The 22,071-nt window shown below is 55.8% G+C and overlaps 8 protein-coding genes across 19 annotated transcripts; 1 reads left to right on the top strand and 7 right to left on the bottom strand.

Moving 5' to 3' along the window:
- Nucleotides 1-526: 526 nt before the first annotated feature.
- On the bottom strand, nucleotides 527-1,820 carry H310_12408 (hypothetical protein). The gene is made up of 4 exons (XM_008879444.1): nucleotides 1,654-1,820; nucleotides 1,322-1,582; nucleotides 1,202-1,273; nucleotides 527-1,154 (listed from the first exon to the last, which is right to left on the bottom strand). Exons 1-4 carry the CDS (start codon nucleotides 1,795-1,797, stop codon nucleotides 579-581), a joined length of 1,053 nt encoding a protein of 350 aa, XP_008877666.1. The 5' UTR covers nucleotides 1,798-1,820; the 3' UTR covers nucleotides 527-578.
- Nucleotides 1,821-2,217: 397 nt separating this feature from the next.
- H310_12407 (hypothetical protein) lies at nucleotides 2,218-2,667 on the bottom strand (the record flags this gene model as incomplete). The annotated part of the gene is made up of 1 exon (XM_008879443.1): nucleotides 2,218-2,667. One exon carries the CDS (start codon nucleotides 2,665-2,667, stop codon nucleotides 2,218-2,220), a length of 450 nt encoding a protein of 149 aa, XP_008877665.1.
- Nucleotides 2,668-3,406: 739 nt separating this feature from the next.
- On the bottom strand, nucleotides 3,407-5,349 carry H310_12406 (hypothetical protein). The gene is made up of 2 exons (XM_008879442.1): nucleotides 4,251-5,349; nucleotides 3,407-4,126 (listed from the first exon to the last, which is right to left on the bottom strand). The coding sequence occupies exons 1-2, from the start codon at nucleotides 5,290-5,292 to the stop codon at nucleotides 3,555-3,557; spliced, it is 1,614 nt and encodes a 537-aa protein (XP_008877664.1). The 5' UTR covers nucleotides 5,293-5,349; the 3' UTR covers nucleotides 3,407-3,554.
- A 1,068-nt stretch (nucleotides 5,350-6,417) lies between these two features.
- On the bottom strand, nucleotides 6,418-7,806 carry H310_12405 (hypothetical protein). The gene is made up of 3 exons (XM_008879441.1): nucleotides 7,292-7,806; nucleotides 6,773-7,249; nucleotides 6,418-6,731 (listed from the first exon to the last, which is right to left on the bottom strand). Exons 1-3 carry the CDS (start codon nucleotides 7,787-7,789, stop codon nucleotides 6,483-6,485), a joined length of 1,224 nt encoding a protein of 407 aa, XP_008877663.1. The 5' UTR covers nucleotides 7,790-7,806; the 3' UTR covers nucleotides 6,418-6,482.
- Nucleotides 7,807-8,833: 1,027 nt separating this feature from the next.
- H310_12404 lies at nucleotides 8,834-11,931 on the bottom strand. 2 transcript variants are annotated; one of them, XM_008879439.1, is made up of 15 exons: nucleotides 11,783-11,931; nucleotides 11,542-11,735; nucleotides 11,318-11,486; nucleotides 11,208-11,241; nucleotides 11,011-11,148; nucleotides 10,777-10,951; nucleotides 10,649-10,704; nucleotides 10,483-10,564; nucleotides 10,371-10,430; nucleotides 10,207-10,314; nucleotides 9,942-10,094; nucleotides 9,711-9,886; nucleotides 9,596-9,659; nucleotides 9,088-9,492; nucleotides 8,834-9,035 (listed from the first exon to the last, which is right to left on the bottom strand). In XM_008879439.1, the coding sequence occupies exons 1-15, from the start codon at nucleotides 11,893-11,895 to the stop codon at nucleotides 8,893-8,895; spliced, it is 2,070 nt and encodes a 689-aa protein (XP_008877661.1). In that variant the 5' UTR covers nucleotides 11,896-11,931; the 3' UTR covers nucleotides 8,834-8,892. The 2 variants fall into 2 exon arrangements, with proteins under 2 accessions (XP_008877661.1, XP_008877662.1); XM_008879440.1 differs by having other exon boundaries at nucleotides 8,834-9,492.
- A 147-nt stretch (nucleotides 11,932-12,078) lies between these two features.
- H310_12403 (hypothetical protein) lies at nucleotides 12,079-15,349 on the bottom strand. Of its 10 annotated transcripts, none has more exons than XM_008879438.1 (16): nucleotides 15,198-15,349; nucleotides 14,952-15,145; nucleotides 14,714-14,882; nucleotides 14,637-14,670; nucleotides 14,435-14,572; nucleotides 14,212-14,386; nucleotides 14,096-14,151; nucleotides 13,965-14,046; nucleotides 13,856-13,915; nucleotides 13,704-13,805; nucleotides 13,491-13,643; nucleotides 13,246-13,415; nucleotides 13,083-13,146; nucleotides 12,792-13,031; nucleotides 12,584-12,745; nucleotides 12,079-12,542 (listed from the first exon to the last, which is right to left on the bottom strand). In XM_008879438.1, the coding sequence occupies exons 1-16, from the start codon at nucleotides 15,311-15,313 to the stop codon at nucleotides 12,436-12,438; spliced, it is 2,022 nt and encodes a 673-aa protein (XP_008877660.1). In that variant the 5' UTR covers nucleotides 15,314-15,349; the 3' UTR covers nucleotides 12,079-12,435. The 10 variants fall into 10 exon arrangements, with proteins under 10 accessions (XP_008877660.1, XP_008877651.1, XP_008877659.1 ...); XM_008879429.1 differs by having other exon boundaries at nucleotides 12,587-12,745; nucleotides 15,198-15,332; XM_008879437.1 differs by having other exon boundaries at nucleotides 12,587-12,745; nucleotides 12,792-13,146.
- A 1,756-nt stretch (nucleotides 15,350-17,105) lies between these two features.
- H310_12402 (hypothetical protein) lies at nucleotides 17,106-17,799 on the top strand. Its single transcript, XM_008879428.1, has one exon. The coding sequence runs from the start codon at nucleotides 17,209-17,211 to the stop codon at nucleotides 17,602-17,604; it is 396 nt and encodes a 131-aa protein (XP_008877650.1). The 5' UTR covers nucleotides 17,106-17,208; the 3' UTR covers nucleotides 17,605-17,799.
- A 419-nt stretch (nucleotides 17,800-18,218) lies between these two features.
- On the bottom strand, nucleotides 18,219-21,741 carry H310_12401. 2 transcript variants are annotated; one of them, XM_008879427.1, is made up of 15 exons: nucleotides 21,520-21,741; nucleotides 21,238-21,474; nucleotides 21,122-21,162; nucleotides 20,989-21,068; nucleotides 20,812-20,937; nucleotides 20,677-20,751; nucleotides 20,467-20,622; nucleotides 20,236-20,413; nucleotides 20,091-20,182; nucleotides 19,911-20,021; nucleotides 19,792-19,867; nucleotides 19,482-19,736; nucleotides 19,183-19,377; nucleotides 18,642-18,902; nucleotides 18,219-18,575 (listed from the first exon to the last, which is right to left on the bottom strand). In XM_008879427.1, exons 1-15 carry the CDS (start codon nucleotides 21,719-21,721, stop codon nucleotides 18,420-18,422), a joined length of 2,241 nt encoding a protein of 746 aa, XP_008877649.1. In that variant the 5' UTR covers nucleotides 21,722-21,741; the 3' UTR covers nucleotides 18,219-18,419. The 2 variants fall into 2 exon arrangements, with proteins under 2 accessions (XP_008877649.1, XP_008877648.1); XM_008879426.1 differs by lacking the exons at nucleotides 18,219-18,575; nucleotides 18,642-18,902; nucleotides 19,183-19,377 and having other exon boundaries at nucleotides 19,398-19,736.
- Between the last annotated feature and the right edge of the window lie 330 nt (nucleotides 21,742-22,071).

The following is a 22,071-nucleotide window of genomic DNA, read 5'->3' as shown; positions in this document are numbered from 1 at the left end:
GGCTGGGGCAATCGAGGATGCCTCCGATTTCCATGACATGTCCTGCGTACGGTCGCCCCATTCATGGCGCTGTTTATGACGTCATCGTTTTGAGTCTTGAAACTCTTTGAAAGATATTGCTTCATGTCGCCTTCTCGCACATCTGCCACTGGGGAGGATGCTTAGGATCCTGTCCGAGCTAGTTGTACAATACGATGCAACGTTGGTGACGACTTCTCGACTCGCTAGAGGACTGCAGTGTGGTGCTGCCCCATCCCCTGGCCTTCGAAATGCGATTCTGGGTCCACTCGGATCGAACATTGCGAGCATCCGAGTTGGTCGAGCCTGTTGCCCATGCTTTGGGTCGCGCCCAACAATGGGACAAGGCCCTCGTATCGGAGAGCGTGGCATTAGCTCGACGGACATTTTGCAGCGTGCTACCGCCATGGGAGCAGCTCCGATCGTGTTCAGACCAAAGGTTTCGTGACACATGTGAGCCTTCAAATCAAGTACATGCCAGTTGGCCCACCAAGTTTACATCGTCCACTGGAATACCCACCACATCGAAGAAGCGTCCGAATCATTCAACGATGACATGCTTACACGATAAGGTACTGGACTGAGCTGGCCGCCGACTGCTCGTGGATTTGAAGGGAAATCGTTCCAGCTGTGTTCACGAAATGATCCACTCCAACAAAGATGCGCTGCCGATGGACGCGGCATTGCCTCCTCGACTCGACCAGTTGAACAAGCACGCCGGAATTGGAGTCGCCGCCTTGGCTAGCATCTTGATCTTCAATGCGATGCTCCAGTTGTCTGTCTGGAACATCCGTCCGCTCGGATAGCAACTCGTCGTCGTCATTTGCATTCTCGTCGTCGAGGGAGGGCGGCACGAATGATGCTAACGCCCACGTCCCATCCTCCAACGCCACCGTGACAATGGATGGTCGAGATTGCGCGGACGATGGAGACCACGGCTCGTACAGCCGCACGACACTCGCCACAAGTGCAAATTGACGTTTCGACTGTCGCGAGTTGAACTTTGTCGAGGCATACACGCCAAAGATGCCACCTCGGGGACGTTTCGGTCGTGCTATGGCATGGGTTTCCATCGAGACGTCAAGATCAGGGGGTTGGTTGGGTGGTGGCCCGGGGGGCTTCGGCTGGCGTGCACCCTAACGATGTCATGAGGAACGACGGGACCAAGCCGAGCACGCCGTACGATAGGACGTCCACGTCCGCGCCGCTTCGAAGCCGGTGTTTCTGGCAATGTCGCGGGCTGGTGTGGATTTGCCTGTGTGTAGAGAAGGTAAAGGTGTCTGAGATCGGGACGACGGGGCACCATGTATGGGGCTGGTCGGCCGATAAGGTCCAAGTTGACGTGAAATGGAGGGTGATCGCGGTTCGGAATGACCAGCAGGGTCGGGCGAGTGCCGGACGACTGCATTGCGGTCCGTTGCACGGTACTAGTAGTTGCGTTCGCCGCCGTGTTTGCATCGGCTTCTCTTGGTCTGGCCGCTTCGGCAGCGTCGTCTGAGGGTGCAAGCGGCAATGGAGATTGTGTGTCCGTGCTAGTGTACAACGCTAGTCGTGTTCGAAGGCGCTGGAAAGTCAATTATTCGACTCGTGAGATCGTCGACGACGCGTTTGCTTTGCGAGCGACGTTGGACTTACATGGGCGATATCAGCAAAGTATTCGGGAGGTTTGTGCTTGAGCGTACGGTCTTCCAGCTCCCGCGGCACCTTGGATCCAAACTCGTCGATGACGCGCTTGTAGAGGTTCGCTGCCTCAGCTTCCGTCCGCGCGCGCTGCATCATTTCGTCTGCTTGGGGAGAGTTGGAACAAATCCGCAATTTTATCAACAATAAATTCAGAAATTTTGATATTTTTTTCGTCAACGATGAAGATTTGACAGGAATGAAGCGACGCTTGCAAGCCCGGCGGTTCGGAATGCAGCGCGGCATTCCCGCGACGTATGTGCTGAGGCTGTGCGTGCGATGCCGCGACCTTTCTCGAGTGAACGGTCTGTTGAAAGCGTCATGCTCCAGCGGTTGCATCGCTTCCACAGCGAGAGGAGACTCTCCCATCGCGCCTACATTCGCAGGCAGCGTCGCGCTGACGTACTGATCTGCACAGCCCTGCGCTGAAAACGCTCCCTCGTTTGACCCACCACAGGCTCTCGTTGAACACGATGGACAAGATATGAAACACGAGCGCGATGAAACCTTGGCTGGCACTTAGCATAGACGAATGTCGACGGGTTTGGCACCCCATCGACGATGCAACTTGACGTTGCATCGGTTCGTGGTCAGCGTAATGTTCTTGGTGTGGTCGAGACGGCTGAAGGTATTCGAATGGCACGCTTCGCACGCGTTGGCGGGTTCTTCGTCGATGGAGCTGAGTCCGTTGTGATCGAGGTACGTGCGTCGTCGTTGGCGGACGTGTTGGAGCTGCGACTTAAAGTACGGCACTCTTCGACCACCGACGACAGCGCGCTGTCTCTTCCACGGTGGCTTGGCCACATATTGATAGCACAACGTGGTGTGGACCCCAGCGTTCCTGTCCCCACCGTCGTCCGGGTTGTCGGCGTGATAGCATCGGCCCGAGCCAGCACCACTTGTCATGTGCACATCGGGATTGCCGTGCAGCCGTGGCTGCTGTCGCTGCACCAGGCGGGCCTTGAACATGCCGCCGACACCAAGGAGGGGGTTTCTGTAAGTTTCAAGCACTACGTCCGACCAGAAGTCGACTCAAATGCACCCAACATTCATTTCTCTCAGCGTGAAGAGGATAGGTACACGGCGGAGGCTCCGAACGCAGCGGGGGCGCCCTTCGATGCATCCCCAAACTACATGGAAAGCATTCGTTGCAATTGCGTGGGCTGGCGGTGCGCGGGGGTTTGCAGCTCGTGGGGCTCCGACATATCTTGCCGGATTCAATGTCTCGGTTTCTAGGCGACAAGATCGTGTCATGCTAAAGATCGTACGATGGACTTAGCTCCCGGCAAGAGAGAGAGCGGACGAGCGCTCATCGTCCATGGAGCGAGGACAAACGGGGCACGCGAAACAACAGCCAGCACACTCGGAACGAACGCTGGGCAGCACCGGCGAAACCCCCGCCGCCATCGTGTGAATGAGACGGATTTGTGCGTGCATGAAATTCAGACATGTAAAGTAGCGTTGGGCTGCAACAAGAAGGTCACGCGGGTCGTCGTCCCATGCAGGTAATGCTTGCCATTCACGATCCAAGACGCCCGTGCAGACGACCGATCGATGTCGGTGGCTCCGTCATGTGTCCCCGACCTCGTAGCCGTCATGTGTGGCATGCCTGGCCTCGATGCAATGCGACCAACGGAGCGACCCATGTTTCCATGGCGCCAGGTTGATTGGGACATGCGCTAAAGCGGACGGAGACCGGCATGGGGGTGTCCGTTGCAAGTCGGCGGGCGTCCCACCTGCGCGACACCAAACTCGGATGCGCTCGGACGCTGCTCAGGAACAACGCCATATTCACTCTAGTGTTTCGTGAACATCAATAAATAGTTCGCCGCGGCGATCGGTCCGGCTAACAGGAGCTACCAACTGTGCAGCTTCACGTGGAACTTGAACACGATGATGAGCACAGCACACACGCTGAAGACACCACCGATCAAGATGGCGAGGACATTGCCATCGCGAACGCTCGAGTACATCCAATTGACCAACGTGGCTGTGGCAAAGTTGAGCATCTGGCCGAGACACGTCGCTGTGTTGAACGCGCCGAGGTAGAGACCGAGCACCTTTTCGTCGCGAAAGCCGGCCACGTGCAGGATCAGCGGCACTTGGAGCACGAACACCGTGATTTGACCGAGCGCCGTGAGCCCCACGACGATGACCGAGAATGCCACGGGATGGTACAGCGCCATGGCCAAAAGCAAGCAGTGCGGCAAAAACGTGTACTGGATCACGTTGCGCACACCAAACTTTTGCACCAACAGCGGTAAAAACACCAGCGTAAACATAGCGAGCGCATTGTAGAATTGGTCGGCAGCGCCCGTCGCCATGTTGACACCTTCCGTGTACAGGTCGTCGGCTGCAGTGCACTCCACCGTCATGCACAACGGGGACCGCTTCGTGCCGTTGTACACGTTCTCGCCAAAAAAGATCGCTACACATGAACATGGTGAGGATGGAATCGATGAGCCATGCCAAAACCGCGTCAGCGAAGGCCGCCGAGCGATTCTCGCTCACTTGAGCGGAACACCACGACGATCTTACGATGCTAAACGTACTTTTGACACCGTTGTAGCTTTGGTACCCATATTGCAAACACAGCCCCGCCAGCCAGTACACGAAAAGCGGCCCGGGCAGGGTGCGGATGCCGACGTACCACGCGGTCCAGATGCTGACAGCCTGCATTGGGTAGGCGGTGGACGGGCCGTTTTCCAGGGTCGAGCCGGGAGCGATTCGCCGCATCGCTTCCCATGGGTTCTCCCGCACAAAGTAGCACACCGGCATGACAGTGAGGAACATGACGGAGATGAGCAAGGCAAAAAATGGTTGCGGGTCGTTGCGAGGGTTCTTCGCGAGGGATATGTACATGGACACGACCATTTGACCGAGGATGCCGTACATGTGCGCGATTGCCGAGCCTGTGACTTGACGCGGACCGGCAACGTCCGAGATGAGGAGAAACGTCACTGTCTGGAGAACGTTCACGGTCACGTCCATCCACACGTAGCACAGGATCGTGAGGAGGCCAAACATCGTTGGTTGGGCTTCAAACCACACCTTGACGTATGCCATGACGCACCAACAGAGAATTGTCGACAGCGCCGAGAGAAAAATGTATGGACGGCGTTGCCCGTATTTGCTCGTGTTGCGGTCGCTGTGCACACCGACTGCCGGAGCAACAATGATACCTGTGATCGGCCCGATGAGCTGCACGAGCTGTGTCCTCCACGATTCTTCCAAGATGTCGTTCAGCATCGGGCCAAGCGCCGCCCATTGCGCGCTCCAGGACATCTTGACGGCCATCATCGGAGCACACACGAGTAGAAAGAAGACAAGGGAGCAACCTGGCCGTTCATCGCCGACGTGCATGATGAGTGCGACTGATCTTGTACTGGAGGCTCGCATGCCGCGGCTCGTCTCCGCTCTTCTGGCGCAAGGGCGGACCGACGGAACCGGCCGACGACGTTGCGCACTGGCTTTTGGTCCAGCTTTTTGCCATGGCGCCCACCTGTTCGGAACGCGTTCAAAACAACGCCATGTCTTACAGTAGCATGCGCGTCGCGGCTGCCGCTGCGACGTGCGGTCGTCTGGGCAGTCCATCGCAACGCTGCTGGCGTTGTAAACTGGCCGAACAACAAGTTCCAACACGTGGCCGCGTTTTGCCCAACCATTCCACAGATGAGCCGCACCGTGGTTTCCGCAAACAACCCGAATTTAGTGTATTCATTGTCGCATGCTGAAAACAGTGTGAAGAAGACGTCCGGAACACGCACATCCAGCGAGGGAGTCCCACGCCCTGTGGGGGGCGGCGACGAAGAGGCACTAAAAGCCAGCATGGATGCTGCGGCAAAATCTTATCATGGTCCCCCACGAACGACTTGTCCGGTGCTCGTGACGCCCTCTTGAAATATCTCAATCATCGCGATGGGGAAGCACCTGAACGAAGCGTGAAGTGTCGCCTCCCTTGTTTGACGTGCCTCATATGCACGTTCGCACGACTGGACGTGGTTCCTGTACTAACTAGTAGTATTACTAGTAGTAGTACCTATCCGCGCCACGGCTTTTTTTTCAGATTCGGCGGCGCATGTCGAGCCCGTGATCCAGGGATCGAGAGGCCGGGAAGCTGGCTAGTTGGTTCGAGGCGCAGGTCGACGGCTCAAGGGCTGGCGCCCGAGGTGGAGCCCTCACACGTCGACGATGCCTGAACGAAGGAGTATACTCGACATCCACCCACCCAACCCCAGTAGGTGTGGCACCCAATTTGTGCTTGCCGTTGCAGCACCCCTATCAGCCAGTCAAGAGCCCACAGGAGCTTGTTCAAGCACGAGTGAGATGCACTCGTTGGTGGCGATGAAAACAAACGTTGTCGATGGCAAAGTGAGTCTGGAGTAGTATACTTGACATGCTTGGACGTCTGTAGCTAGACCCACCACGGTAGGACCCACGACGCGTAGCCTAACGACGCACTCGACTTGGGACGATGGGCCTGCCGTGGACGTCTAGATGCCGCAGGGGGACGTGGTGAATATCGGGGCTAAGCAATTCCCCTGATGCTAGAGATCAACACCACACGACGTCACATATCAACCGTCGACCATGTCACTGCTGGGCCATGGTTGGGAGGAATCGCATCGTTGGCGATGCACTTTTCACGGATATTATTCGGGCCACCATCCTGCCGCGTGCTGGCGACGTGCACGCTGTCAAATTGGACAAACACCTGACTCATAGCATCCGTCGTCACCATATCGAGGGCTTCGCAGCCACCGTGATCGACTCTAGTTTTGTTTTTACACGATGACAAGCCGATAGATGGAGAATACGGTGAGTACGACGCCAACGGTCGTCATGGAGAGCGCCAAAGGGGCGGCATACAGGGGCAGGCGTTCTTGGCACCCTTTTGTTGTTGTGGCAGCGTATAGAAACATGCCCGGGACGACGAACGAGACTAAGATGCCATCCGTCGCCCCGATCCAGTCCATGACAACGCTCAGGTCGTTGACCGTGATAGCAACACCGTACACTGCTAGGAAAAACACCTGCACGCTGTCAGTGGCATGGAGTGAGCGAAAGAACGTACCAAAGTAAACGGGAGGCGAAACCCCCACTTGGACAGGGGAGCGAGCTTGGGCAGGCACACGACTTCAGCCAAATCGCGAACGGGTTGATAGGCCAGCGGCGTTTTGCACAGCATGCACACGGCCAGCGCAAGCCGCACTCCACTGATGGAAGCGTCGGAGATGGCGAATCCAGTCAGGATGTCGTGCGGCGGCAGGCCTGCAAAGACCAGGTATCCAGCGAGGGAATACGTCGCGTAGATGCACGCTGCAGACCCCATCACGAGCCACGTCACGATTGTCATGGACGGCTTGTGCTCGAGCTCGCCGTAAACGCGCATGTAGTTGAAATGGCAGCAGAAACTAAATGTTTGAATTGGAATCGCGTACGCCAGCGCGCCCCACGTGACGGCGCCTGGAAGAGTCGACAGGTCTGGCCATGCGAGCCCCCACGCGTGATGCACCAACACCCCCGTGATGTAAAAGATGCACGCAATGACCTAGTCGAGGATGAGCCACAACGGAGTGTGCATGGAACGTACAATCGTGTTGCTATATTGCAACGCGTGAAACGTGTCGAGCAGGCAGAGGGGGAACGTGAGGACAGCGAAGAGGGCGCTCAAGACCGGGCGAGAAATCCACGGCACGAACGACAGCACCATGTCCATGGCCACAATCATGTAAATCACGCACGCTCCAAAGCACGGAACAAGCGTCAAGAGGCGCAGGATCCATTGCAGGACAGGGTGGAAGAATCGTTTGCCAAAGTGTTCGTACGAGTACTCGCCCGTGACGTCCGCAACGATACAGAGACAGCGAAGCGACGCGAAAGCTAACAGCCCTGTCACGACTAGCAACCACACGCCACACAAAGGCGTTGTCGCGGCCACCGTGCTCGGCAGAGTCATGATCCCAGCGCCGAGCATAGCGCACAATATCCCGACATACGACGAAAAGATAGAGCCTTGGTGGGTCTGGGCCACGGAGGAGGAAGCTGGCGCCAACAGCGGCAGGCCTTCCACACCGTTTTTGGATGGCATTCGTGGCTCCAACGTCGAATCAACTCTTGCGCCCACCTCAGCAAAGCGATCGAACACCCAGTCGTACAGTAGGATGCCGGATAACATATCCGTAGGATACGTGACGGAAGCATGCGAAAATTCGAGGAGTTCATGCAAAAGTTTGCAAGTTTTTGCAAAATGCTTGGCGTTTGAACGATACTTTTGCAAATTTCTTGGATTTTGTCGAACGCACGAAACAAGTCCGGATACATCCATCCGGTTAACAATCCGACGACAGGCAGTGGAATCTTGCTGGTCACGTGATTAGTGTACAGGCCCACGACCATGTCAACAAATCTTTGCCTACCAAACACGCTCAATCTACCGTCCGCAAGCATGTAGTAAGAGAGGCAACTGTGCATCTGCGTCATGCGTGAGAGTCTCTGGGGGGGGGGTTCTTTCCGCGCACGTGGCCAGTTTGAAACCAGCTAATTTCGCATGGCAGGGACTCGCTCTGTTGGCTTCACCGATCGAAGTCGAAACGAGCTGGTTGTTGACCGTGCAAAGACGACTGGCCAATCTTCTCGTACGTGTCGATCCCATGCTGCAACTTGTGCCTGCGTTGCTGCCCCACGGTACTTTCCGCGATTGAGTGTGTAGTTGTAACGTGGGACTAGAAATGAGCCGCGACATTGTGTTACTTGACGACTTCAAGCATGACCCGGTGAACCACCAAGGCAGTTCCGCATGCGAATGGGCTGGGCTATTGTTCAAGGAATGAATAGTTTGGATGCCGCCCGCCACGCCGCCATCACCATGCCGCTTCTACTTGTGCATGGCACCGACGATAAAGTGACAAGTCCGCGGATGGCCAACCTATTCTTTGACCACGTGTCGAGATCGCCCAAGGTATACCACGACCTTCACGGCCAGCGACACTACTTTTGCACAAGCCCGAGCATGTCGCCAACACGGCCATCGTGCTCGAATGGATTCTTGCCTTGTGAAGCAGTGAGCCACAAAAACTGTCGACTCCCGTCCGCTGGAGCCCCGCTGGACGTTTCCAATCACGTAATAACAACTGCGATTTCGAAGTTATGTACGTGGCTTTTGGAGTCTTATTCCCCATCTGGTTGCTTGTCCTACTTGCTCAATGGCAGCGCGACAACCTTGGGCATGTCATAGTATGGGGACAGGTAGCCACAGTCGCCACGCGTGCCAGGGTTGCCGTTGCCGTCCGAGCTGTAAAATCCTTCGTAACACTCGCACACGCCTGTTTGGCGGTCTGAAGAACACAGCAGCACAGTCAACATCTAGCCGTCTCGACGACAACGTACTGCAGGTGCCCCGGCGGGAACATTCCACGTTAGCTTTCGTGCCGGCCACGGTTCGAGCGACCACGACCGTGGGGGTGCCACCCCCCCCTAACGAAAGCCCGGCAACGGATGCGGTCAAAAGCGGAAGAGCGCCTTGTGTCGACGTGAATTGGATGGTCGTAACGACGCCCGAGCTCGTGCACACCGTCGGACTTGACGCGCCAAACGTGACAACAACAGAATAGATAGTCTGCAGTGCTTCCAGCGCGGCCTTGACCACCAACGGCGTCGCGGTCACTGGAATGGCAGCGGTCGTAAACTGGCGAAATGTCAACGTAAAGCTTCCCCCGTCGGCCGTGCACGTGATTGTTTGCTGTTCATCGACTTTTCCAGTCTCGTACGGATCAGCTCCATACGGACACGAGCCTACACATCAAATGAATGGCTGGCATCGACGCTGCACACACTAGCGTCGACGGCCACGCATTGGCCCTGGACACAATCTGGTGCGTCATGGTGCCCGACGTACGTGCAGAGCAGTCGTAGGCAGTAAAGTCGTCGAGCTGACCCACGGACGGCCCCATGTAATAGTGCTAGAAGACATCCTCCATGACGTTCAATTCGTCGCAATGGTCCACTCGCACCTGGCCGCAGTCACACCCCTGGATTTTATTGAAATCCCACGTCGCCGCGACGTTTGGTGTGGTGCCATACGTGATTCCAAGTAACTCGCCGTTCGTCGCTGCAGATTTCGCAAGCTGTTGCATCGTTTTGCACCGGCCACGGCCATTGCAGACGCTTGGCGTTCCAGGGCACGTCACTACCGTCAACGATGAAGTCCGACATTTTAGCACACTCGGTGCATGTGGACGTACTCAGCTCGCAAGCAGCCCCAGCATAACCCACGGCACACGTGCATATGCCGGTGGCTGTGTTGCATGTGCCTTTGTTCGAGCATATCGCGAGGGCATGGGCAGTGTCAGCGGCCGAAGCTCCGTCAAACCACGCATAACCGCTGGGGCATGTGCCTAAGAGGAGGGGGTCGGATTTCAGTGACGGAATTGGCAGCGACACATCGGCAACGCCTTGTCTCCTTCATCCCGTGCCATCGGGCGCGCTGATGAACGCACTGGAACGTACGCAGTGTACAATCGATGCCAGTGAATCCATTGTTGCACACACACTTGTAAAAGGTGCCCGAGTTGCAAGTGCCTTGGTTGTTGCACGTCAAGCCGTTCGAGGCAGCCGCTAGTGCCACGTCATTGCATCAGGCGGTGTCCAAGGGCTGTGGCTCAATTGCGTACTTGGGCACGTCGACGTCGTCCCGTATCCACAGTCCGGCAATGTGCCGGTCCCTCCAGCGCCTACAACAACGCCGTCGTGCGGTCAAAGTGCGTGGCGCTTTTTGATTTGTACCGTCGCTGCTGGAAAATCCCGGGGAGCACTGGCACAGCCCCGTGACAGAATCACACCGGCCGCGGTTCGAGCACACTGCCGCCTACGAGTAGATTCAACAATTGTCCTTTTCTCCCCAACACTTCAACGCCTCATTCACGTCTTGTTCGAGTACAAGTGTGTATACCTCAGTGGTGGCAACGACGGTGGCTGGCACACTGTCATACAAGCCTGGTGTGCCGCCTGCGTGGCAAAGCCATTCCATCGGTCGTGAGAAACGTCGCCGTGAAAAAACATGAACGAAAGGCGACGTACCAGACTGCACGGAGATCGCCGATGTACCGCCCGTGAGAAGACTCGTCACTCGAAACGCTGGCCAGTTGCCACCGTCATGAGTGAACGTGATGGCCGACACGGCGCCGTCGGGATCGCAGACGGTGGTTCCGACCCCCGACAACGACACTGTGACTCCATGGAGGGGTAGCAATTTCTATCGTATCGAGGATAAACCGGCCGTACGTGGAGAGGGTGGCCCAAGATCTCGTTTACATTGATTTCGGACGCAAGCGTCGCCGCGGTCGCCGTTGGGGCAATGTTGGCCGTGTGGAACCCTTGGAACGACAGCACAAATGACCCAGAGCATCCCGAGCACAGACAGCTCAGATGCTGGACTTGGGCCACTTGGCCCTGTGGTGCAAGCATGACATTGTATCAAGGGATTTGCTCGACATCCTGGCGATGGCTACCGTGGTCAACGGATCGTCTCCGACGGGGCACTTGCTACACAGACGACGTGACGGCGCACCGGTCTGGCACTCACTCGTTGGGGGCGAATGCGGCATGGGAGGGACTGTACCGGAGCGAGCAATCGTAACCTTCAAACCCGTAGTCGCACTGACACCCGCGCACTTTATCAGCGTCCCACAAATTGTACGTTGTGGACGTGAAAAAGTTGTAGTCGTCGGGCGTCGCGGCCGCTTCGCGCATCGTGACACAGCGCCCGTACACGCACGTCGGGCACGACACTATCCAGCGATGCGGTGTTGTGGCCGCGCGGAGGACGGCACCAAGCGCACGTACTGACTTCGCACGCAGGCCCTTCAAATCCTGCTTGGCAAGTACACACGCCAGTCATGTCGTCGCACGTCCCCATGTTCGAGCACACCGCCATGGCGTGCGCCGTGTCGACAGCCGAAGCAAAATCTACCCAAGCCACGCCGGAAGGGCACACCTTGAACTCGCACCGGTTGCCGCGATACCCTGCTTTGCATTGGCTTCACGCGCAGTTGTGAGCAGAGGTCGCACATCGAGGCAAGTTTACCAAATGCGAGTGGCGGCATCGCACACGCCGTTGCCGTTGCACGTATCGCACAAATTCCCGTCGACGCCCATGACCAAGGCGGAGCCGACGAGCACTCGCCACCACCGCACCATGCTCGAGTGTGCGTTTACCTGCCCAAGCGGTGGCGTTTCGAGCAGTGAAACGGCCGACTCGACCCGAGGGTGGTGCTGTGGCGGACCTCGTCGATTGATTCAATTCTCTGATGCGACATGGTTGCGGCAAGGTTCAAAACGCACTCGCTGGAGCCCGCGCCTCGACTCGTCGACAAGGACGTGGCGGGATCGAATGCACCCTGCTTGGTCCAAGTACGCGGCTCGAAATTTTCAATCCAAGCCCAAGGACCGCGCAATGTCGGTCCTGTTTCCGCGCGCTGTCAAATCTTTCAAGCACATCCTAGCACTCGGCGACAACACGAGCATCATGAATATAGTCGTCGAAAGGTTGGTCTTTGCCGAGCCAAGCAAACTCAGCAAGGTAGAGTTGTGCAGCTTTTACAGGACTTGCTATGCGCCTTCAAACTCGATTGCCTATTGCTTCCAGACCAAAGCACGTTTGATTGATCATTCCCCCACTCCACGAGCATGTCATGTTTTGTGATTCGATTCCTTCTCCGAACGTTTTGACATGGCCTCCTAGCGTGCCATGGTGGTGTAGCCGCAATCGGCTCGAATCCCGATGTTGCCGTCCCCGTCTGACGAAGTAAACCCGTCGTTGCAAGCGCATCGTCCTGTGGCGCGATCTAAAAGTTGGATGTGAGCCCCATCACACGTCGACACGTACTGCAGGAACCCCTTCGAGAGCACTCGACGTTGGATTTCGTGCCAACCACCAAGCGAGCGATGACAACGGAAGGTGCTCCTCCACTCGACCGTGTCAGGCTCGACGTCGAGGCGGTCAGCAGCGGAAGAGGGCCCTGGGCATACGTAAACCGGACGGTGGCGACTAGACGAGCGTCGGTCAACCGAACAGTCGCGGCCATTTGTCTCACCCACGCCAGCGACGCTGCACGCGACGGTGCCAGAATCAAACGACACTTGGACAGATCGAATGGACGGAAGGGCTCCAAGAGCGGCCACCATTTCCGCCGTTGACGACAATGCCGACAACGGTGGGGTCGTGAATTGGCGAAACGACAGGGCAAACGTTCCCCCGTCGCCAAAACACGTTAGGGACTGGTGTTCATCCACTCGATTCCGTTCAAGTGGATCCGCTCCGGCCACACAGGTGCCTACAACAGAACATGGACCGGGGGACGTCCTCACCATGCCTTCCGGCTTACGTTGCGAGCAGTCGTACGCTTGATACCGGTTGACTTCGGCCACATACGGGCCCATGAACACGTTCTACACAAGATAAACGCGTGTGACGACAAGCGTTCCTGGCCACCCATGTCGCCAAACGTTGTTGTACGAGTCAAGAGTGGGTTTGTCGATAAAGTTTACCTCGGAGCAGGCACAACCCTGAATTTTGGTCGAGTCCCATGTAGAAGGCGAATTGCCGTAGGTGAATCCCTGCAGCACGCCCGTCGCCCCAGTGGCCAACTGCGCCAACTGCGCCATCGTGCGGCAAGTGCCGTGGCCACTGCACGGGGGATTGCCACCGGGACAGTCCACTATCGATGGAATGAGCCACAGTCGTCAACGCATTCGGCACATAGAGCCTCTGTGGTATGCGAGTTGCAACATACTGACTTCACAGGCAGGGCCCGAATACCCCGCTTGGCACATGCACAGACCCGACACGGAGTTGCACAGTCCCTTGTTTGAGCAAACAGCTGTGGCGTGGGCGATATCTGGTGCCGTGGCCTCATCAAACCAGGCCTCGCCAGTGGGGCAGGATTCTGCATTGCCCAGTGTTGGAGAGGATCGCGTGCCAAGAGCATGACTTGATCACGACGTACTCTTGGTGCAGTCGACCCCTGTGAACCCAGCGCTGCAAATGCACTTGTAATCCGTTCCCGCGCTGCACGTGCCTTGGTTGTTGCAGACGAATCCATTCGCCACTACAATGACAAGGGCCGAGTCGGCTATCGACGGCGACGAATCGGTTTACTGGGGCACGTCGCCGTCGACCCGAAACCACAGTCGGGAATTTGTCCGGCATTCCCACCTCCTATCCATCGCACGGTGAAGGAAACGCGAACAGCTCAAACAAGCCTTACCGTCGCTATCCCCAAAGCCTGCGACGCAAGTGCACAAGCCGGACGAGGTGTCGCACTGCCCTCGTCCCGAACACGGAAGCCTCTACGGAAACTCTTTGACAACGACAAGTCGTAGCAAAGGGTTACACGACCTCAGTGGTGCCATCTACGCTAGCCGCCACGGCATCGTACAGACCTGCCGCGCCACCTGACGAAAAACATGACGGATGTCCACACTGCCCATTTTTTCGTCGCAAAACAACACTACCCGATTGAATTGAAATGGCCGAGATGCCACCGGTCAGGAAGCTCGACAAGCGAAGAGGGGGCAAATCCCCCCCATTTTTTGTAAACGCAATCGAGGCAACAGCGCCATCCGCGTCACAGACAGTGGTGCCTCCACCAGACAGAGTCACTGTTACGCCATGGATGGGGCGCAAGGCCTATACACATTGACGTCCTCAAGTTTCATGCCAACTCATCGAGCTTACGTTGAGCGCAGCCGCTAAGTCCGCCGCAGTCGCGGTTGGCGAGATGTTCACAGTGTAGAACCCTTCAAACGACAACGCGAACGAGCCCGTACACGAATCGCACAAGCAGCTCAGGTGCTGCACTTCCGAGAGCTGTCCCTGCGCCATGTGCGTTTGCATGAAGAAAAGGGATCGAAAGCGCGGCGGCCACGAATACGCGCACCGTTGTCTGGGGGTCATCGCCCGAAGGACACGTCCTAGAGGGTGTGATCAGCCACGGTCGAATTGGAACATCGGTACCGTTGAGAGCAATCGTAGCCTTGAAAGCCATGATTGCACTGGCACCCACGAACCTTATCGGCATCCCACAACGCATAAGTCGTCTGCGTGAAGAAGTTGTAGTCGTCGACTGCAACTGCCGCCTCCCGCATCGTGACGCATCGCCCGTACACGCAGGTTGGACATGACACTGCATTAGGCCAATACATCATGGCCAACGCATGAGGCGGAAAAAGCGTCTTGGGCCATGGGTACGTACTCACGTCGCAAGCAGGACCTTCAAAGCCATCGTTGCAAGAACACAAGCCCGTTTTGGTGTCGCAGAGACCCATGTTGGAGCATTCTGCCGGTTGGTGGGCAGTGTCGACCGCGACAGCGTAATCAGCCCAAGCAATTCCGTACGGGCAGCTCCGGAGCTCGCATTGAGCACCTTGGTACCCCCGCAGGCAATTGCTGCAGATCGTACGCATGAGGAGCTGAACAACGAGCCGACGTGAAATTGTACCAGATCCGCGTCGCCGTGTTGCACGTGCCATGGCCGCTGCACGACCCACACAACGACGTCGCGGCGTCTCCACAACAAAACAGCGAAAGGACGAAGCAAATCCGCGGCCATCCCATGGCGGCGACGGTGCGCAGCTCGACAGTTACGTTCGGTTACGCATGACACACGCCGGTTGGAGTTCGAAGCGCATTGCCAAACGAGTAGTAGTACTATTAGTAACTACTGGACATTTCCAGACAGTATCGGCGAGAAGTGGATAGTTAACAACTTCGAAATACGGTTCATTTTATAGCCAATCAACCATGTTCGGAATATAATTACTTCGAAGTATTTGATTTCGGAATTAAATTTCGCAGTGTATTAAATTGTTAGGAGAAGATGTGCTGTTTGCATGAGCGCCGAACGAGGCGATGAAGTGTGGTGTAGTCGGTAGGGCGATTCTAGCGCGAAAAGTAGTCCTTTAACTTGTCCCTGTGGTGCTGATAAATCCAGTTGATGATATGCATCATTGCGAGTGCACGTTCTTTCAATTGCACATTTTCTCTAGGCTTGTTAGAAATCGGGAAATTCGTCACGACAAACACCCACTTCGATCATCTTTTGATCTTGTTTTTCGTCGCAAGCATTTTGGAACGGTACTCTACCCAGTTTCATTCGACGAGGGGTGTTCGGTTCTACAGCCGCTTCGTTGTCACCCGTTGATTTCATGAGTTTGATCGCCTTGGGCTCGCACGACATGAACAACTTGACCGAGGCCGTGTTTGCTTATTTTCCCACACAACTGCTTTTGCCAGTCAAATTTAATTGTCGACGAATAAAATTGTCGATGGCCAATCACGCGCCGTTTCATGGTTTGTCAATCGTTGATTGGTCAAAAGTTTCGACGAAATTTCCCGAAGACCAACCATTCGGTCGCTGCACGTAAAACTTACAACTCATCGAGGAACCGCAAGGCCAATGTTGCGCATGTTGTCGCAGGGAGGTGCCGTGGAGTGAGCCCAACACGTACACTCCAGTGGCCATGTTTCGTGTCAGGTAGAGGCGCGGGAAATCGTGGCGGGTTTGCCGCGGTCCGCGCAGTTCGACGGTGTTTTCCTTTGTCGAGAAGTACGTTCCAAAGGTATGTCAGCTGGCTTTTTGGCAATGGGTGGCCGACGCCAGCGCCTGAGTATCCACGGCGCGTGGAGGCGAACAACTCAACCAACGTGTTTCATGCGCGCAAATTTGCCCGCCCATCAACTCTCGGCCACATAAATAATTGGGGCTTTCGTGGATGCGGCGCCATGACCTTCAATTGTCCGAGCCATGTGTGAGCCCATGTGGTTTTCGCACAGCAGAGTGGACGAAGGCAACAGGCTGGGCTACCCCCCCCCAACCATCATGCTATACTCACACGGGGCGTTGGTACTTCACAGGCTCATTGTGTTCTTCGAGGGGGTTGTAGCATCCGCTGCCCGAAAAAGATTCATTCCGTTCGGCATGAGGCCAAGCATTGCAGGAAGGCTTGACTCGCTCGCCAGCATTGGACTGGCCACATCTGGCCCGCAGACCCACTTCCGCAGGAACTCCCCCCTGTTGTTTGGTCGAACTTCTGCTCCTCATCCTGTGCAGAAACGTGGCCGTTGGTCTGTGCGGGGAAAGTTCGGGAGATTCGAGCTCAAGTAAAGCTGCTAATGTCACCACGATTGCGCGGATGAAAGGCAGCTTGCGCTGCATGACTCTTGATGTGGAGGCGAATGGTTTTGATACCACCCTCCACGTCGGCGCCATGCTGTACGTAGCGCGCCACCAAATTGAAAGCCAACACAACGTCCATGAATTTTTCAAATTTCACAAATTCAACCGAGAAATGGACGCTCGAATTTTGACGCGTGCTGGACTGTACCGTCGACAATTCATTTCTACGACCCAAGCGACATTGGCGGCCCACTTCTGATGGGAGCAGGAGCCAAATTTTGGCAGACTCGGGAGCCCATCGCTTCGTTTCTGTCATTGCTGAATTCGCTTGACCATGCACGCATCGGCCTTTTTTGCCATCCTTGTCGCCTCCGTTGCCCTCGTCGCGTCGCGCCCATTTGACGTCAGTGTACTTGGCGATGCCACGTACTCGATCGAAGGGCCGATTTGCAGCGGCAACGGCCTCGTTCCGGCCGGCAGCAAGTGCCCTCTTCGTGGTGACAAGGCCGTGGCGGACTGCCACCCCCATCTGAAAAGCTATGGCAACGGGGTGTGTGTCGCGCCTGTGGATGCTGCGTGCCAGAAGATCGTAACAGGCGCGTGGGGTTGTGTATGGGCGCCTCGCAACAGCACCAACTCGACGACGACGACGATCCCGCCCGACACGATCGTTGCGCCATCGACGCTTCCGACGCCTGCCCCTACCACGTTTAAACCCACAGCTGCCTAAGGTGTTCAAACACCCATCTGCCCAGCACTGGCGATGAATCTCTTGTAGCTCTCCTGATAATTATGTAAATCTGTCCTTGCCATGCTCGAGAACGACACATGAAGGCGATGTAGATCATGCTACCCCATGACTCGACCAAATTTCGCGAAAGCACCATTCGAGTGCTGCGCTGTTGTGCATCTACCTCGTCGATATCGGGGATTCATGCATCGATCTGTCGCCGCGGTGTTGTAGCCGTGAGCAACTCGACGCGGCTGGCACTTCCTTGCTTCCTACTCGTGCAACATCAACAAGATATTCCACCTGTGCTAGGCATGCTTTCGCGGGCCAAAATTCCGTCCATGGCGTAGCCAGGCAGTTGTGTGGACTCGAACCAATGCAACAACGGCGACAGATCCGCACGACAAGGTCGCCCGTCCATCGCACGAATGACAGAGCTTCCACGACGACGGGGATCACCGCAACTAAACTAAAACTCAACACTTCTTCACGCCGTTCACAGCGCACCCAAACTGGCATCCCATCAAGCAATGGACGGACGTTCCATCGAATAAGAGACCTGCTCGTTAGCGCATCGTGTGGCAGTCAGGACGTGCTCGCGATAATTCAAAACAGAACATGAACTCCACCACCGTTTTTCGTTACGAAATGGTCACTGCGAGTGAAATCGTCGAGGGAATCAAAGCAGTTGTGCATCCCTCGCAGCATGTCGAGATCGGGTTTGGCCTTGACGATGGGCAGCCACCTGCTTTTGTGATGCAGGGCTGGCGTTCAACACAGCTATATCCTCCTGGTACCATTCCTGGCGGACCTGGTTACACGACGGGACTGTATTTGAGAAATTGCATGGAAAAATCAGCTTCGCCCTGCGTCTTGGATCGCAGCGACGTCGCGTACCCGACCATGTGCGCCAGTGGCACGTGCGCTTCAATGAGGCTGCGGCCAGTTCGCATGGAAGGGCACAAACCCACCTACCGCCGCTCTCGTCAGTCAAAACATCTTTCATTCGCGTTGTAAGCGTCCCAACGTCGACATACTTCCTGGATGGCTGCGCGACGTTGAGAATTCAGATCCGACAAGATGTCCCCAACACAACGATCGGGACTTCGGACGTGGAGCAGCATGACTGGCTCCAGTTGGACAGTCCCAGCTTCTTCGAGTGCCTCACGCAGACTCAGTGCGGCTGCAGCTCGAAACGAGTTGGCCGACGAATCCGAGTCAAACGCACATGACGCGGCATCCAGTTCAATGTCCAAATAGGCAAGGCGATGGCCAGTCTGTCCACGGCCCAGTGCGCTCTACCGTGGTTACACAAGGCGATGTTATGGTTCACGTGGAGGGTCCAAGGCGGCGTGTTCGCAACTTTTGCACACCATTCAGTTTGAACCACAAGGCCAACGACCTTGTTGTCTGGAAAAGTCATCCTGATGCCAAGATTCCAAGGAGGTTTGGATTTCACTGTCGTGCACCAAGCACAAGTCCGCCATGGAGACCAACGAGGCGAGTTGACTCGATCACGAATTCATTCACATTCCATGTGCAACCAGCTCACAAAATAGACAATGGTCGGGTGCATACCTGGAGCCCCTCCTCGATGGCCTGAACGAATCCAAATGGAAACGAACTGCCGGTCGTTTTCGTTTCTGGCTTGGTCCATCGAATCCGGTTCACGCCGTCGTCCTTGGAGGTTTCGATATCACGAGGGATGATTCGCATTGCTACCTTGGCATACTGACGATCCGTGCCGAGCATCGTGTCGTACGTATACACGTGCTAAAAAACACACCCCACAGCGATCGATTGAGAAATGTCGCTGAAAATGGCGTCGGCATCAAAACGGCGTTTGGGTCGCGAACTCAAATTTCCCGCCAGTGTACCTCAAACGGCGACGCAATCGTCTCGCGGTATGCCACTCGCATCTTGCCAATCGACGGATCGAGTTTGTACTCTGTTTTCAATCGATCTTGCAGAATCTCGAGATGCAATTCGCCCATGCCACTCATCAAAGTCTGTCCCGTTTCTTCGTCCTGCATCACGACAAAGCTGGGATCCTCTCGCTGCAAATGACCCAATGCTTCGTCTAGTTCCTTCTGGCGGCTCAGTGAATCCGATTCAATCGAGCACGTGAAAACCTTTCAAATCCGGTCAGGGACGACTCCACGCTCGCAGTTCGGATCATGTTGTTACCGGGGCTGGGATTTCGACACCTGGCAACAGAGTCTTGACCACAGCATTTCCAGCTACCAACGTGTCGCCGGTATACCTACGCAGACGTGGTATTTGCATTCTCTGCCGTTTGTACGTACGTGTTCTTGAGACCGACCGCCGCGCCAATGTTGCCGGCCTTGATTTCGTCCACTTCATCGGCATCGTCTGCTGCAACCAACATGAGCCTCGTGAGCCGTTCCTTGACGTTTCTGCGGCGTGAGGAGAATCGAATGACGTGAGAATATGCTTTGGGAAGCGTGAATGGTGCTACGCCGAACCTGGTCGTGTTGTAGAGCTGCGCTTTGGCGTGCAATGTGCCCGAATACACCCGAAAAAACACAATGGGGCCACGTTGGCGATCATGTTTCACCTTGAAGACGCCATGAGCTTCACACATCTCAATTTTTATGGCATGGGGTGTACCTTAAAGGCCAGGACACATAATGGCCCTGACGCTGTCGCGTCCATCTGCACGGGGCGAAGAGACTTGTCCTTGAGGACCTCAGACGCCTCAAACGGAGAACTGCTCGGGTCAGATGGGGATGGGAGGTAGTTGACGATGGCGTCCAAGAGGGGCTGGACTCCTTTGTTTTTCAATGCGCTGACCATTTCGATGAGCTGCTGACGTCGGGTTCAAAAATCCCCAAGATGTACCTTCCACACAGCGCAACTACAGCGTTCGGGTGATCGTCAGGCTTCGCCACCGTAATACGTCGCAGCGCCGCTTGCAACATCGTGGCATCAATGGGCTCTTCACACAAGAATAGGTCGGCCAGTGTTTCATCGAAATCTGATGCTTTTTCAATCAAACTACAGCCACCCAATAATCACAACGTAAGCCGATCGACATAAAATATGAGTTACCTTTGGCGTGCATTCAAAGCCTTGGTGTAAAGCTGCTGCATCGCTTCATTCGAAGCACCAGGGACCAGCGGTAGCCTATCCAGCATGCCACGATTTTCCAATCTACTTAAGTCGGCAGACTCAACATGATCGTACCGTCGAATGACTTGGCCCTCAGGGTCACTCCACGTCAGCATTTCCATGGTCACCAAGTCGACAACCCCATGGAAGTCGGCATTCTCCCCCATGGGGAGCTGAACAGGCAGCACCGTTACGTTGAATCTAAGCACGATCGCAGTCAAGTTTTGGAAATTCAAAGCCGAATGGCGGTACCGAGACTCTATCATGCCCAAGGTTCGATCGAACGACGCGCCTTCACGGTCCAACTTGTTTACAAACGCGATGCGGGGAACCTGTCGTGACGGGTAGGTAGGTATGGATTCCTGAGGCACCTCCACGGACGAACCTTGTACCGATCAGCTTGCTCCCACACTGTTTCAGTTTGCGCTACAAGAATACGCTTCAGTCGATCACATGGACCCGACATCCCATTGAACTCGCTGACTCGAGCATGCTGCTTACCTTCGACACCAGCGACGCCGTCAAACACTGCTACCGCCCCATCGAGCACACGTACGGCACGTTCAACTTCGATCGTAAAGTCGACGTGGCCGGGTGTGTCGATCAAGTTGATGTGGTGGTCGTTCCATGAAAACGAGATCGCAGCCGACCCGATTGTGATGCCGCGTTCCCGCTCCTGCGGCATGAAGTCCATCGTTGTGTCGCCGTCGTGCACTTCACCCATGCGATGGATTGCACCTACGACGGCGTCGTACCCACGTTTAGTTGGCTGAGTTGTCGTACCCGAATAGAACAGCATGCGCTCCGTGGTCGTGGTCTTTCCCGCGTCTATGTGCGCAAGAATCCCAATGTTTCGGATCTTTGCGATGTCCGTCGGCACTTCTGCCGTCGAGAACAATGCACTTGTCCCCCAGGCCGTCCAGTGCCGCGTTTCCGCCATGGACGCGGCGCCTTTCCGCAGCCCGCGCCAAGCTGTTCGCAGCATCCTTCCTGGTCGAGTTCAATGGTTTTGGAAATTGACCAATCGTGCCGTCTCCGGAAAAAAACTTATATTAACCGGATGTTAGTCAAACATGCTTTTCAATGCTTTTCAATACTACATGTATCCAGCACATGACTGACGAAGGGCGGCGGCCACGCGTCGGCCGCTCTTGTATAGGGCGAGAGACCTGCATGAATTGTAGAGGCATGGTGGGCAAGCCTGGATGAGTGAATGGGCTTCGAAGTTGGGGGGTGTATGGGAGCCACAGGATTGCGTCGAATGCCCTCCAAACGTGGCTGAATCCAGTCGTCACGATGCCGTTGCCACGGCAAGTGACAAAACTTGTGTGTGTG

Source organism: Aphanomyces invadans (assembly GCF_000520115.1).
Source record: "Aphanomyces invadans strain NJM9701 unplaced genomic scaffold supercont1.39, whole genome shotgun sequence".
NCBI classification, from domain to species: Eukaryota; Oomycota; class Saprolegniomycetes; order Saprolegniales; family Verrucalvaceae; genus Aphanomyces; species Aphanomyces invadans.
Note: the sequence above shows the minus strand (reverse complement) of the source record. Positions and strands in the feature narration are given on the sequence as shown.

Coding starts and splice junctions, on each gene's coding strand:
- H310_12401 (XM_008879427.1), bottom strand. CDS start 21,721: ATGCTGCGAACAGCTTGGCGCGGGCTGCGGAAAGGCGCCGCGTCCATG. Junction 20,752..20,811: donor GAGGGCCAAGTCATTCGACG/GTACGATCATGT, acceptor CATGCTGGATAG/GCTACCGCTGGTCCCTGGTG. Junction 20,022..20,090: donor CAGCTCTACAACACGACCAG/GTTCGGCGTAGC, acceptor CTCACGCCGCAG/AAACGTCAAGGAACGGCTCA.
- H310_12406 (XM_008879442.1), bottom strand. CDS start 5,292: ATGGACTGCCCAGACGACCGCACGTCGCAGCGGCAGCCGCGACGCGCA. Junction 4,127..4,250: donor AAGCTACAACGGTGTCAAAA/GTACGTTTAGCA, acceptor GTTCATGTGTAG/CGATCTTTTTTGGCGAGAAC.
- H310_12408 (XM_008879444.1), bottom strand. CDS start 1,797: ATGATGCAGCGCGCGCGGACGGAAGCTGAGGCAGCGAACCTCTACAAG. Junction 1,583..1,653: donor ACTTTGCTGATATCGCCCAT/GTAAGTCCAACG, acceptor TTGACTTTCCAG/CGCCTTCGAACACGACTAGC. Junction 1,155..1,201: donor GCGGACGTGGACGTCCTATC/GTACGGCGTGCT, acceptor TGACATCGTTAG/GGTGCACGCCAGCCGAAGCC.
- H310_12402 (XM_008879428.1), top strand. CDS start 17,209: ATGCACGCATCGGCCTTTTTTGCCATCCTTGTCGCCTCCGTTGCCCTC.
- H310_12404 (XM_008879440.1), bottom strand. CDS start 11,895: ATGGTGCGGTGGTGGCGAGTGCTCGTCGGCTCCGCCTTGGTCATGGGC. Junction 11,487..11,541: donor AGGGCCTGCGTGCGAAGTCA/GTACGTGCGCTT, acceptor ATCGCTGGATAG/TGTCGTGCCCGACGTGCGTG. Junction 9,887..9,941: donor TGGGGCTGCTTGCGAGCTGA/GTACGTCCACAT, acceptor CGTTGACGGTAG/TGACGTGCCCTGGAACGCCA.
- H310_12405 (XM_008879441.1), bottom strand. CDS start 7,789: ATGCCATCCAAAAACGGTGTGGAAGGCCTGCCGCTGTTGGCGCCAGCT. Junction 7,250..7,291: donor TGCAATATAGCAACACGATT/GTACGTTCCATG, acceptor ATCCTCGACTAG/GTCATTGCGTGCATCTTTTA. Junction 6,732..6,772: donor TTCGCCTCCCGTTTACTTTG/GTACGTTCTTTC, acceptor GACAGCGTGCAG/GTGTTTTTCCTAGCAGTGTA.
- H310_12403 (XM_008879434.1), bottom strand. CDS start 15,313: ATGGGATGGCCGCGGATTTGCTTCGTCCTTTCGCTGTTTTGTTGTGGA. Junction 14,671..14,713: donor GGCTACGATTGCTCTCAACG/GTACCGATGTTC, acceptor CACACCCTCTAG/GACGTGTCCTTCGGGCGATG. Junction 14,387..14,434: donor ACTTAGCGGCTGCGCTCAAC/GTAAGCTCGATG, acceptor CAATGTGTATAG/GCCTTGCGCCCCATCCATGG.